This window comes from Tupaia chinensis, unplaced genomic scaffold (genome assembly GCF_000334495.1).
Source record: "Tupaia chinensis unplaced genomic scaffold, TupChi_1.0 Scaffold000531_1, whole genome shotgun sequence".
Taxonomy (NCBI): domain Eukaryota; kingdom Metazoa; phylum Chordata; class Mammalia; order Scandentia; family Tupaiidae; genus Tupaia; species Tupaia belangeri.
The window spans coordinates 71,867-85,742 of NW_006160044.1; the positions used below are offsets into that span (position 1 = coordinate 71,867).

The 13,876-nt window shown below is 55.2% G+C and overlaps 1 protein-coding gene and 1 pseudogene across 1 annotated transcript in view; both read left to right on the plus strand.

The window, feature by feature from the left end:
- LOC102493296 (calcineurin-binding protein cabin-1) overlaps positions 1-13,876 on the plus strand; it is a 100,871-nt gene that overhangs the window by 36,657 nt on the left and 50,338 nt on the right. Inside the window, exons 10-16 of the mRNA XM_006157182.3 lie at positions 1,464-1,632; positions 3,361-3,497; positions 4,323-4,540; positions 5,935-6,013; positions 6,564-6,751; positions 7,827-7,979; positions 8,911-9,105. Coding sequence (XP_006157244.1) covers positions 1,464-1,632; positions 3,361-3,497; positions 4,323-4,540; positions 5,935-6,013; positions 6,564-6,751; positions 7,827-7,979; positions 8,911-9,105 — 1,139 coding nt within the window. The remainder of the gene's footprint in view (positions 1-1,463; positions 1,633-3,360; positions 3,498-4,322; positions 4,541-5,934; positions 6,014-6,563; positions 6,752-7,826; positions 7,980-8,910; positions 9,106-13,876) is intronic.
- The window catches only part of LOC102492470 (E3 ubiquitin-protein ligase Praja-1-like), a 4,489-nt pseudogene continuing 318 nt past the window's right edge, over positions 9,706-13,876 (plus strand).

Consider the following 13,876-nt stretch of genomic DNA (forward strand, 5'->3'; position numbering starts at 1 on the left):
CAGGAATGAGTTGGGGCACCCTAGCCTCTCAGAGAAATGGGTCCTGCTGACCCTTATTGCCCGAGCGACAGTGGGAGCCCCCAGCCCCATAGAGGAGCCTCAGCCTGGTCCCAGCACCACTGCTTGCGATGGGCCGTGTCAGCACCGAAGCCCCCGGAGGGCAGGCCTTGGCGCATCCTCTCGCTCTTTGACACCACCTCCTCACTCCAGGACAGCTTAATGCCCGGCCAAGTCTCGGCATCATGGTCGCCCTTACTACTTGTGGCATGTGCACAGGCTGGTATCCTCTGCCAGTCCTTCTCCCTTGCTGGCTGCATGCTTCTGAATTCGCTGCACTTAGAAAACAGTTCAAGCCATCACCCTACGTGGTAGTGTATTTTCATACTATTTTTTTTTTCTTTTATGGTACCGCGTGTGCATAAGAAAGGCATGCGAACAGCCTTCAGCAGGGTCTCGATACACCGCAGTTCCCTTTCTTCAGCCCTTCAGCTCCTCGGGATCTTGGGCTCCGCGCACCGCTCCATGGTGTGTTTTTCAGCTAACCCGGGAGCCTGAACCTGTGGTTGCATGCGGCTTTTAGCACTACAGTGCAGTGTGCTATGGTCTGCGACACTAGGCTGGGCCTTTTGTGTGGCTCCATTGATTTTTGTTATCATTGGAGTCTGTAAAAAAATTTTGACCAATGGGATGAGTGGATGACGTAATGGTTACGTTGCGGACTCCCATGTAGTTAACTGCAGTTCAAGTCCCAGGCCCGGTGGCTTAAAATTCTCATGCCTGACACGTGCACATGCATGCCCCAAATCCTGAGAGGAGAATGAAGAAGGAGTGATTTCTCGCTTTCTGTCTCTGTGTCTCTCTTGTCTCTCTGGTGAGCACACACACCCTATAGCAAAAATCTTTCTAAAAAAATTTTTTTGACCAAAACTCTCAAGCCTTTTTCTTGATTTCTGTGTCACTGAGAAAACGAATCTCTGGAAAAAGCTTGTGGATGAACATGGACCTGGTCGTTCCTGACTTTTTGACTTCATCATACATGAAAATCCTCTGCCTCGCATACAGTTCATGTAGCGCTGTCTCTTACTCTGCCGCTGGGTGCTCAGGGGGCCCTGAGTAGGGCCAGTCTATCCCACGTACATCGAGTGAGCCCTAGGGTGCGCCTGCAGCCAGCGGTGGGGAGTTGGGGATGGGCATGTTCCGAGACCCTGGTCTTCTGCCACTGCAGAACGTCATCTTGAGATCTGGCTTATGAGCTCTGGGAATTTAAGAATGGCAACGAGAGTTAAGGAGTTTAAGAAATGAATTTTACTCAGGTCTCTGTTGTTGAAGAAGAGACGAAGGATTTCCCAGATGTAGAAGAGTTTAATGCTGCCGAGTTACAAAGAGAGTGGCCAGCGAGGCTGCATGGTGTCTTTTTTCACCCCTGCCACGTCGTAAGATTTTACTTTGCTCTCTCTGTGCAGGCGACGTGTCTGGGGGTGATAAATCCAAGAAAGGAGTGAAGCGGAAGAAGATCTCGGAAGAGAGTGGGGAGACAGCAAAGCGGCGGTCTGCGCGTGTCCGGAACACCAAGTGCAAAAAGGAGGAGAAAGTAGACTTCCAGGAGCTTCTGGTGAAGTTCTTGCCGTCCCGGTACCGTGCATACTTTTTCTGCCTTGCAAACAAGCGAACCTGTGCGCCACCAGTGACAATCCTCATCCCATTACACCCTCTCCTCCGGACACTTGGTTTGCTTTCCCGTAACCTCTGTGCAAACCCCTGAAGCACAGCGGTCACCAGACTGGGGCTTGGAATTTTCTCGTTTCTCCCTGTCTCTCCCTGCCTCTGAACTTCCTGAAGGCAGGAGTTGGACCTGTTCATCTTTGGGGGGACCAGGTACTTTCTGGGCACCGACCAGGCAGAGGGCTGTGGAGCTAGAGGTGACGCGCTCACAGCCCCGTGCGCCCACAGTCGCTGCTTCCTGCTGGGCGTGGGGCTGCCGCACGCCATATGCAGATGCCCATGAAACCCACAGAGGGTGCTTCCCTTCTTCCGGGCACGTGCCTGCTCGCTCTTCTCCAGGCCCAGCAGGCTGCCTGGCATTCTGGAAGGCGGAGGAGGAGCTCGCACGGCGTCCCTTGGTGTCACTGACTGGCCCCTCTTGTTCCTCAGAGAGGGAAGGTGCCATGCTTCTCAGAGCTGGGTGGGATCTGGACCCCAGTGCTCCTTACCTCAATTGTCACCAACCCTCTTGTTCTTTGTCCTTGTCCCCTTCAGAGGCTTTGGGACCCATAATTCCCAAGCTGTCCCAGGTTTACCATACCTGTGCTGGGCTTCGTGACACTCCCCTTCCCTCTCCTAAGGGATAGCACCAGGTCTCCCTTCAGAGGAGCTTCAGGACGGTGCTTGGATTGACACCGAGAGGTCCCCTTGGCCCTGCTGTCCTACCCCAAGGTCTCGTTCCCTCGCCCCTTTTATGTGCAGTGGTTTCTACTTTCTTGTTTACTTTTATGGTTTTCTCTGTGGCTCAGAGTCCATTCCTTCTAATGGTCGGGCAAGAACAATGTGATAGCATGCCCACGAAATCCCTCCAGGGCGGGTCCGTGTCCTAAGTGACTGCAGACATTCGTCAGTGTTCTGGGTATTTACGCTGCAGGGATGCTGCGCTGGGAGGAGGCCGTGAGCACGACCAGAACAGTCTGTGAGAGGAGTTTGGGAGGCCTGTGGGGAGAGCCCCCCAGTCCCAGTGCTGGGCTAGACTCATGGAAGGAGCAAGCGCATGCGGGCCTGAGTCTCCCACATCCCACCTGTCCATCCACTGTCAGCTTGCTCTCTGGCCTCCCCGAGACCCTGGAACTCGCTGGTGCCCTTCTGGCTTATGCCATAGTACCCGCTCTTGTCCTGTGGCTTTGCAGACTTTGCATGACCCACCTCCCCCAGTGTGAGCAGGGCCATCATCTCTCTGAAGGCCTTCTCTGATTGGTCTGGAGGGTGGGCCCTTGTGACTGTCTCGGGCACTGTGGTAGTGGGTCCTCATGTGGGTTACTGGCTTTCGTGTCCCTGCTTCTCTGTCTCCCATCGGAAGGTACGTGTCCTGCAGGGAGGCTCTGCTGCACTTTGGCTGTGGCATTCTTTTACCTTGTACAGGGCTGGAAGGTGGCTGCTGCTCGTGTTGATAGAACGAGTGAGTGAGAGTGCAGACCAGGCACCCACCACACAGCCCTGGAGAGAGGCGGAGCCTGGGGCCTGGGCTCCAGGGCCCTGCCGCCCAGTCGTCTTGGCCGTCTCCCTGGCTCATGCCTAGTTTCTCGAGTGGAAGGAATTCGGGTCTTACGGAAGAACGCAGGTGCGGCTTTTGTGATGCTAGTGTGTTTCACATAGGCTGAGAAAGCTGGACCCCGAGGAGGAAGATGACCCCTTCAATAACTACGAAGTCCAGTCCGAGGCCAAACTGGAAAGCTTCCCGAGCATCGGGCCCCACAGGCTGTCGTTTGACTCGGCCACATTCATGGAATCGGGTAGGAATGGAGCAGCATGACTTCACTGTGGGGACCGCTCCCCATCCCCTGTAACCTGCTCACATGTCGTTCTGGGAGGGTGGTTCTGGGCTTTCTTTTCAAGTGCGGTCAGGGAGCTTCCTGGATTTGTCTTGGCCTGAGCCCAGGTCCAGCCGGGGTCTACTGAAATGCCCAGGCTCACGTGCTGTGCTCCCCGAGGCCGTGCGCTTACGGCCCTGTCAGGCCTGGCTTTGCAAGCTGAACGTGTAACCACCACTGTCGAATGTGCATTGTGTGTCAGACACCGCTCTGTGGATTGTCTTTAGAGATTTTTGTAATAGGGCACGTGTGCTCACGGAAGAGACAGACAGAGAAACAGAAAATGAGAAGTCACCCCCTTGAGGTGGGATGGCCACGCCATGATCCCTTCTCCTCCATTCTCCTCTCGGGAATTTGGGCATGTGTGCAGATAGGCCTGGCGTGAGTTTCAAGCCCTCTGGTCTGAGACTCGAATTGCAGTTTGCCACATGGGAGTCCTGTCTCTTAGCCACTGTGCCACCTGCCGGCCCCTGTGTTGTGCATGATCGCACTTGGTGCACACAGCAGCACCCGGAGGGGAGCCTTGTTGACACCCACCTCAGACAGTGATTCAGGAGGCCTGCTGACAGGTGGCGAGAGCTGGAGCCAGGCATTCGCACGGCAGCCTGATCTCAGCACCGCAGCGTGGGGCCATGTCTGCGGGACCGGGTGTGGAGGAAGGTCACGGGCGCTCATTTCTCAAGGCAGTGGGAGCCCCGACAGGTAAGGCCTCCTTCATTCAGGCCAGGCTGTTCTCCCCCCGAGCAGAGAAGCAGGACGTGCACGAGTTCCTGCTGGAGAACCTGACCAACGGGGGCATCCTGGAGCTGATGATGCGCTACCTGAAGGGCATGGGCCACAAGTTCCTGCTGCGCTGGCCGCCGGGGCTGGCGGAGGTCGTGCTCAGCGTCTACCACAGCTGGAGGAGGCACAGCACCAGCCTGCCCAACCCGCTGCTGAGGGACTGCAGCAACCAGCACATCAAGGTCGGCCTCTCGTGTGGTTCGCCCGCTCAGGGGTAGCTACGGTGGGCCTAGAGCTGGGCCGCCGGGGAAGGAGGGAGCAGAGGTTGCAGGACCTGGTTCATGCCTAGAAAGACCCCCGGTGGCTGAGTGGGCAGGGGCCGTTAGGAGGCTGCCACCCGTTAGTGAGCGCTGACAGCTGCCGTGGGGGAGGTTCTTCTGATGGGAAGAGTGGGCGTGAAGGGTGAGAGTCATCAGCTGTTTACCAAGGAGGAGGAGAGTTTCCCAGGAGGGCTTGGAGAAGGGAAGGTCTGGGTGCGTTTGAAGGCTTTGCTTCTCACCAGAAGACACACTTCATGGGTTTGTCCTATAGCCTAGTGGTCAAGGGCGAGGGGTCCTACATGGCTGACTGTGGTTTGAGTCCTGGCTCTAGCAGGGGTGCTTTCTCCTCTCATCCTGTCTCTCTCTCAGGAGAATGGAGGAAGGGATTGTAGTGTGGTTGTCCCTCTCGAAAGGTGCTTTCTCTCTCTTCCTCTCTCTCTCTGGCAAGTGCATGTACCTTATGGTAAATTTTATCTATTTGCTTTTTTGTTTATAGTACATTTTATTTATTTATTTCTATATTTCTGGAGAGGTTTTGCTATAGGGCGCGTGTGCTCTCCAGAAAGAGAGAGAGACACAGAGACAGAAAGCGAGAAATCACCTCCCAGGGGGATGGTCATGCCGCAATCCCTTCTCCTCCATTCTCCTCTCGGGATCTTGGGTACACACGCATATGTGCCCAGTGTGAGTTTAAGCCACAGGGTCCTGGACTCAAACCGCAATCAACTACATGGGAGTCCAATGACATAGCCATTATGCTAACTGCTGGTTATAGTAAATTTTAAAAAAGATTTATTTCTTCCATGAGGGGCAGAGAGACACCTTACCAGTGTCTTCACATCATGATCCACCCCCAGCCTCAGCCAGCCCAGGGGACAGGCACACGTATGCGCACACCTTGCGTGCTCAGTAAGACCTCACCTGGGACCGTCCCATGCAGGTCCAGTGCATTGCTCCTATGCTAAAGAGTCACGTATGTGTATATGTTGTATTTGCCGGAGGACACATATGCTTGCCACAGAGAGAGAGAGAAAGGAGAGAGCACCTCCCCAGGGGGGCATGGCCATGCCACAGTCACTTCTCCGTTCTCCATCCTGTTGGGATGGTACACACATGCCCAATGTATTTTTCAAGCCACCAGGGCTGGTGCCTGAACTATGGTCAGCCATGTGGTATGCGGCTCCTTTCATCACCAGGCTGTGGGCTGACCCCCCATAATGATATTTTTATCCAGAAGTAAAATGTAGTCTAGTGTCTCCCCAGTCCTGCCCCTGCACTGATGAGTCTCCGTGCCCTTACTCCTGGCCTTCCTGCAGGACATGATGCTGATGTCCCTGTCCTGCATGGAGCTGCAGCTGGACCAGTGGCTGCTGACCAGAGGCAGAGGCTCTGCAGGTAGGAGGCATCCCGCGCTCTGCAGCAGGGTAGTTTTCTGACTCCACGGCAGCCTGGAGGAAGCCGGAGGGGGAGGCCGAGCCATAGGTTCAGACTTTGATCTGCAGTGGGCGCATTTTCTGAATTGGCTTGTTAGGGTCCCAGGCAACGTCCCAAGGCCGTGAGAAGTGTCCCGGACACTTGGGCAGTGGCCGGCAGCAGCTGAGCCCCCACAGGGCGCCACCGGCCTGCTGTTGAAGGGAGTGGGACCTCAGCTTTAGAGAGGCTGCCCGGTACTTCAAGTGTCCCAAGTAGCTTTCCCAGATGCCATGATGGTTCCGATGTTTAAACTACCACCTGGCGGGATGCAGAGGTCCTCCGAGCACCGTCCGCACAGTTAGGGTCCGTCTGTGCCCAGGCCGTCTGCATCTCTGCCTGACTGGCCTGACCTCCCTGATGTCTGCCACTGGGGGCTGTAAGGGCAGGTGTGGTGAGGGCGGAGGGGCCTCCCAGAAGCAGAAGGGCACGTGGACACTGCGTGAAGTTGACTGATCAGCCTGATGGTTTTCAGTGTCTCCTCGGAACTGCCCCACTGGTGTGGTGAATGGCAGGTTTGGGCCCGACTTCCCGGGAACCCACTGCCTGGGTGACCTCCTGCAGCTGTCCTTCGCCTCGTCTCAGCGCGACTTGTTTGAGGATGGCTGGCTGGAGTTCGTGGTCCGTGTTTACTGGCTGAAGGCCCGCTTCCTGGCATTGCAGGTTGGTTCCATGCCCAGTGCGGGAGAAGCATGCCTGGCGTGACGGGGAGGCGTGCGTGCAAGTGTGTGTGCGCACGTGAGCATGCACTGCCCCTGCCTGGCTCTGTGGTGTGAGGACGTGGGAGGTGTGGGGAACCGAGTCTTGGGAATCCAGGCATGGCCACCAGCCTATAAAGCATCCCAACATAACCACAGAGCCTTGGAAGGGCTTGTCCATGCCCCCAAAAGCCTCCCACTCGAGGTTGCCTTTGTTGTTTTCCTGAGAGACTGAGCGAGTGCATGAGCAAATGCAGCGCTTTCTAGCAGGTGGTGCACCACTTACTTTGTGAGATGCATCTCCTCAGAGCCTGGCCTGGAAGAGTTAGGGTTAGGGTTAGGGTGGATCGGCTGTTCCCCAGCACCTTGGACATGGTGGTCCTGGCGTGCTGTGGGAGTGTGAGTCAGGGTTAGGGTTAGGGTTAGGGTTAGGGTTCGGGCGGATCGGCTGGGCCCCCGCCCCCTGGACATGGTGGGTCCTGCGGGAAGAGTTAGGGTTAGGGTTAGGGTGGATCGGCTGTTCCCCAGCACCTTGGACATGGTGGTCCTGGCGTGCTGTGGCTGGCTGTGGGAGGGTGAGGTAGGGTTAGGGTTAGGGTTAGGGTTCGGGCGGATCGGCTGTTCCCCAGCACCTTGGACATGGTGGTCCTGGCATGCTGTGAGAGTGTGAGTCAGGTTGCCAGTGTCCCATCAGCAGTCGTTCAGCCTGAGGGAAGGAACATAGTTTAATGTGGAAAACATCGGTTCTGAGTCGGGACAGGCCTAGGTTCTAACCCTGGTTCTGCCAGATACTGCACCTTTCCCGGGGGGCTTACGGCACCCCCTCGGGTGTGGATCATGTATTCACTCACTCACTCATTCAGAAACTGCAGGTTGAGCCCAGCCTCGTGCCTGGTCCTTTTTAGGGGGAGTAGCAGTAACTGGGAAATAATCCTCCCTCGACAGCGCCCGCGACCGAGTGAGGTGCGAAATGTGGGCCCCGGGCGCAGCAGTGAGACCTCTGCCGCTGCGCCGGCCCTGACCTGGCTCCCTCTGACCAGGGGGACATGGAGCAGGCCCTGGAGAACTACGACGTCTGCACCGAGGTGCTCCAGAGCTCCCCTGCCACGCAGGGCGAGGCCGGCACCGAGCCCAGGGGCATTGTCATCTGCCTGCCCAACCTCCACAACGACTCCGTCGTCTCCCTGGAGGAGGTGAGTAGGAGCTCTCTGGTGTTTTCCTGGTCAAAGGATTATTCTCCATTGGCCCTCTTAGATCGGGCGTGACCTGTCCCTGAGGAGCAAGAGAGCCGCCTACATGCTGGGCAGGGCCCCTGGAGGGCGGGCAGGAGAGGCTGGCAGAGGCAGCCCGGTGTACCAGGCTTTGCAGACGGCCCCGGTGGCACATTCCCCTGTGGCATGCTCATCCACACAGCGCGGAGGGAAGCTCTGGCCAGCAGGACTTAGGAGTGGCTACTGCTCAGTTCTCCTGGCCACAGGTGGTGGCAGCCCCGCAGAGTCCAAGGGAATGTCAGCTGAGTGGACCGGTGCTGGTCTGGCTGCGGGCCTAGGTCAGCGGTCCTGGCACATGTACTGGACCTCACCTGCATGGCACCATTATTGCACAGCCCTGGACGCCGCTGCAGTTCTGAGTTCGTGACGTGTCTATGTTTGCTAAAAGTGTTCTTCAGTATATATAAGTGGCTCTTTCAGAGTTGTTCCAGGGCAAATTCAGGTGCCATGCCCTGCTGCTTGTGTGCCAGTGTGTCCCAGGACCCATGTGAGAGCAGGGTTCTGTGGTCTGTAGCATGCACCACCCTCCGGCCCAGGCTCACTGAGACCCTGACAGCCCACGTGAGTTTGTTTCATTCAAAAGCAACCCAGGCTTTTCACCTATTTTAAAATGGATGCTTTTCTGGAACCCTTCTTTTGGGGTAGTTCTGTTTTTTGAGGGTATTTGTTTTCAAAAGAATTAAATGCCTTAGCTTTAATAGAGATACTTTAAAATCTGTCAACACTGATCTATTAAAGGCAGTCTTAATTTTCCATCCTCCTCATCGGGTCTGATAGATGCAAAGCCCGCCAGATACGGGGCTGGGGGTTGTGAGGGCTTTGCCATCAGGCAGCCTTTCCGGGCCTTTTCCAGATCGATAAGAACCTGAAGTCGCTGGAGCGGTGCCAGTCCCTGGAGGAGATTCAGCGGCTGTACGAGGCCGGCGACTACAAGGCAGTGGTGCATCTGCTCCGCCCCACCTTGTGCACCAGTGGGTTCGACCGGGCCAAGCACCTGGAGTTCATGACGTCCATCCCCGAGAGGCCAGCCCAGCTGCTGCTGCTGCAGGTGTGTGCCGCCGAGGCCCCCACGCCCGCTTGCACCTTTTTGCTTGCTCACTTGTGTGTTCATTCTTGGGGAGCTTTGTGGTAACACTCAGAAACACCTACTAGCAAAGACAAGCGGCAGTAAAACCACTGACTCTGTACACCCAGGGAATGCCGCTCAGTGGTGTGGTCTAGACTGGAAGAAAGTTAGAACCTAGGAATGCAGACGTGAGTGTTCCGTGTGGCTCACGGGAGCCCCTCAGTTGACTCTGGGCTTCTGCACGGCTGGGGAGGTAGGAATGGTCAGGATGTCCTGTGTCTGTCTGCCCACTTGTTCACCCGTCATTTTTCTCATGACTTTCTAAGCCGACTATTGAGCACATATGAAGACGACTGGGTTGTCTTTATAGTGTAAGGGCTCACGATAAAGACCTGTGTAGGATCGTGGAGCTGAAGAAAAAGAAACCGTGTTGTGCTTGCAGCTGCACATGCTCTCTGAGCGCCCTCCTCACCTCTCTCCTTCAGAAAGTCAACTTTTACTGAGAGCCCACCAGCAAGCTGGTGGCTCCGGGGCGCTGTGCAATTGCTCAGCCTCTCTGAGTCTCAGTCCCTCGTCTCCGGGATGGGGACGGTCAGGGCCCTTACCACAGCGGCCGGTTGTGGGATGGTACGAGTTAGTGTACGTTGGCACCACGCCTGGCTCCTAGCAGGCACCGTGGAGGTGCTGCTGTCAGCGCTGTCACCGTCTTCAGGAGGGCCGAGCTGGACAGAGACTAATGAACATAACGTGCCCGGTGGCATTGGCTGTTGCAGTCCTCGTCCCTGTGGTTCGTATCACTAAGCACATACTTAGTATCTTGCTGGGTCCTTCCCCTTCAATTTGAAAAGAGAACCCAGCCTTCTCCCAGGCTTCATGCTCAGATGACATGAGGCATTTGATGATTCGCTTTCTTGAATGGGGAAATTGTCAGGGGTGTGACTGCGGGAACAGTGGAAGCATCTCAGCCCTGGTGGGAGAGGGAGAGTTGGTTTTGGCAAAGAGGAGGAAGAAGGGAGTGGGGAGGGAGACTCCAACTCTTGGCAGAAGAGGTCAGGCAGGCCAAGCTAGGAGCAGAGACCAAGCCAGGAGCAGGCGGCAGAGTGGCTGGTAGGGAGCCATGTGTGCCCAGGGAGGGCGTCGTGTGAGGAGGAGATTCCCTCGGTAGGAGGGCCCCAGTGCTCTGGTGTCCTCCGGAACGCCAGATGTGGCAGGGGGCTCGCTGATGGGGAGGAGCCGCTGTGTGGACGGGCTCTGAGCAGTAGCAAAGGCTGCACTGAGGCCTGGGCTGGGTGCTGTGGGAGCGCCTGCCTTTCATGACTCCGACTACGGGTCACTGATCAGGTGCCATTTGAGAGAGCGTGTTTTCTTATTGATTAGTGCTGTTCTCTTTTTATATTAAAGATATTCAGCTTTTTCTCATCAAGTCTTACAATTTTCCCCCAGGGTAGTGTTTACTCTTAATTTGCCGTTTTTTTTTTTTTTTTGACATACAGAAGTTGAGTTTTTTTCTTTTTTTTAAAAAGATTTATTTAATTTTATTTATTCATTCATTTATTTTAATTTGACCACAGAGAGACATACAGAGAGAGGAAAAGTGAGAAAGCAAGCCACCAGACTCAAACCATGGTCAGCCATGCGGGAGTGTCTGACGCCTTAACCACCACGCCACGTGCTGGTGCCATGTTGTCAGATCTTTTGATGTTTTCACACATTTGTGATTTTGTTCATCATGGTTTTGTTCATCATACTTAGACAACATTTCCCAGAGTGGAAACTGCTCATCTACTCCTTCCAGACAGGTGGCTTCAACACCTAAGCCATGCCTGACACTGGACGAGAGGGAGGCCACCCCAGGGAACCTGTATTCTAAAGGCAGAGGCAGACGAGGCACATCGGCAGAGATAAAAAGTGTATTTGGTGGCGTAACGGTTAAGGTGCTAGACCACCCATGTGACCAACCACAGTTTGACTCCCAGACCTGGCAGCTTGAAAATCACACTGGGCATGCGTGCGTGTCCAAAATTCCAGGAGGAGAACAGAGGAGAAGGGACTGCTGTGTGGCCATCCCCCGAGGGAGTGATTTCTCACTTTACCTCTCTCTCTCCTCTCTCTCTCCCTCTGTCTCTCTCTTCTCTCTCTCGCACATGCACCCTATGGCAAAAACCTTTAAAAAAAAAACAGTATATTTGCCCTTGTTTTCTTCTAGCGGCGTTCATGTTTTACCTTTTGCTTTTAACTTGCTTAACGGGCTTTTCTAAAATGGAGCTAAATTTGAAATCCTCCCCGAGGCATACAAAGGCTGTCTCCTAATTGAAGCAAGTTGCTTTTATGCTCTTCGGTGTAATTGGGTGGTTTCTTCTCGTTGAGTTGGTTCTTGGTCCCTGATATTTTGAGCCGTTATTCTGAGCGGGGCCTTCCCGTCGGTCGTCCTGTTCTCGCTGTGCTCCTGGGCTCGTTTCTCGGCATCCGATCGATTTCTGCCTGTTTATGCGGCATCTGGCCGCCTCACCGAGCTCCCATTATGCCTGATTGTTTTCTGTCTGGCTTCGCCTTGTTTGGGTAGGTGACTGTGTTGCCGCCGGCACCATCGGTGATAATTTGCCCTTCTCATTTGTTGTCAGTTATTCTGCTTTTTTGCTCTTTCTGGCCTTGAGCCCTGGGGATTATGTCATACTGGAGCACTGCCGGAGGTCCTTGTCTGTCCCAGGCCTTGAGCCCCGGGGATTATGTCATACTGGAGCACTGCCGGCAGGCCCTTGTCTGTCCCAGGCTTTCACAACAACTCCTGCTGCACCGAAGCCCCAGTGGTCTCTATCCCCCTGGAAAATAACCCTCCGTTCGTCTCCTGTTTGGCTTTTTGACCACGAAGGGTCAGCTTGAACTTCGAATGCTTCATCTGTCCCTGTAGGTGCCCTCCCACCTCAGTGGCCTCCTGCCAGAGCGTGCTGGCTTTCCCTGAAGAGACCCAGGTCCCACTTTCCTGGAATTGGGGCTTCTAAGTTGGGGGAGGCTCTGATTTGTGTTCAGATGTTGCAGCACAGTCGAAAGGCAGTTTTGGGTATCTCTGCCCACACCTGTCCACGTCGCCGAGTAGCAGCCACACAGGTTGAGGTGCCTCTCTGGACCTGGGCTGTGAGGCCTGAGCCCGGCGGGGCTCACGGCAGCAAATGCTTCCCGTCGCTCTGACCAGCAGCTGCCAGACCTGCAACTGCACGGGCAGGCTGTTCCCACCACTGCACGCTGATGAGACAGGCTGGAAGGACAGTGTCTAAATGGGTTGTATTCCAGAACTTTGCAAAAAGCAGTGGCTTCCACAGAGGAAATTTTAAAATAGAAGTAATGGCTTAGGGTGGTGTTTGAAGAGCTGTCCCGTCCGAGACCCAGGAGCAGCAGCTCTGGTGGTCGTGGCGGTGCGAGGTCTGAAAGCTCAGCTCCTCTGGAGAGTGTGTGGCTGTTAGGACTGGTTTCAGGCCATCCAAAAGCAGGAAAGGACTGCACGCCAGAGAAGGACAACATCTGAAGCCCCAGTGCGCAGACCAGCCCCCGGCCACACCACCTAGAGCAGTCGATCGCCATTTCCCACCACGCATCGTAGGTGGGATGCTAGTGAGAGCTCCGGAACCAGCCTGAAGGTTGATAATGAGGACCATTCCAGTACTTGCAGGTGGAGGGGTACTGCCAGTGCTGAAGAGGGCCTTTCGGGTGGCCTATCCAGAAAAGGCAGAGGTGAGAGTTCATGTGGCTACTCTGAGCCAAAGTTCTCTGAAGACAGGAAGGGAGCCAGGCTGGACCAGCAGTTAGCGTAATGGTTATGTCACTGGACTCCCATGTAGTCGACCGCGGTTCGCGTCCCGGACCTGGTGGCTTGAAACTCATGCCGGGTGTGTGTGCGTGCGTGCCCAAGATCCTGGGAGGAGAAGGGAGGAAAAGGGATTGCGGCGTGGCTATTCCCCCTGGGGGGTGATTTCTCGCTTTCTGTCTCTCTGTCTCTGTCTTTCTGGCAAGCGCACGCGCCCTATAGAAAAAAACCTCTCCAAAAAAAAAAAAGAAAGAAAGAAAGGAAGAAAGCCAGGGATGACCAAGTGAAACCAGAGAAGGTGCCGAGACAGCGTCGAACCATGGCCGACCCTGACTTCTGGATGTACAGTGATGATGACTACAAATACTGTGATGGAGGCTCTGACAGTGACAGAGTGGATCCTGCTCTGCGTCGCAAGTATCGAAGTCAAGAGCAAACACTGTCCTCCAGTGGGGAAAGCGGGGAGACCCTGCTGGGAAAAGAGGATTGGGAACCTCAGCCAGAGAGGGAGTGCTGGCGCCAGCACTGGCCCTGGTGCTGGTGGCGATAACGGTAATTATCTTGAAGAAGTTTGAGAACCATCTCCGCGAGAAGAGGAACAGGCATCCCTGGAAGGAGGAGGAATCCCTTGGCTCCAGTACAGTGAGAATGAGAGTAGCAGCGAGGGGATAAGGATTCTGGTCATGAGCTGACGCAGCCCGGGGTATTCATGCTGGATGGAAATCACAACCTTGAAGGTGATGCTAGCGTGAGTGAACACCCAGAGGTGGACTGGCGCCCCTTTGATGGATTTGTAGATGGCTTGGGAGTGGCAGAAGCCATCTCCTACGTGGATCCTCGATTCCTTGCCTACGTGGACCTGGAAGAACACCTGGCCCGGGCGATGGAAACTGCCCTGGCACACTTGGAGTCTTTGGTGGTGGAGGTGGAGGTGGCCAACCCACCAGCAAACAA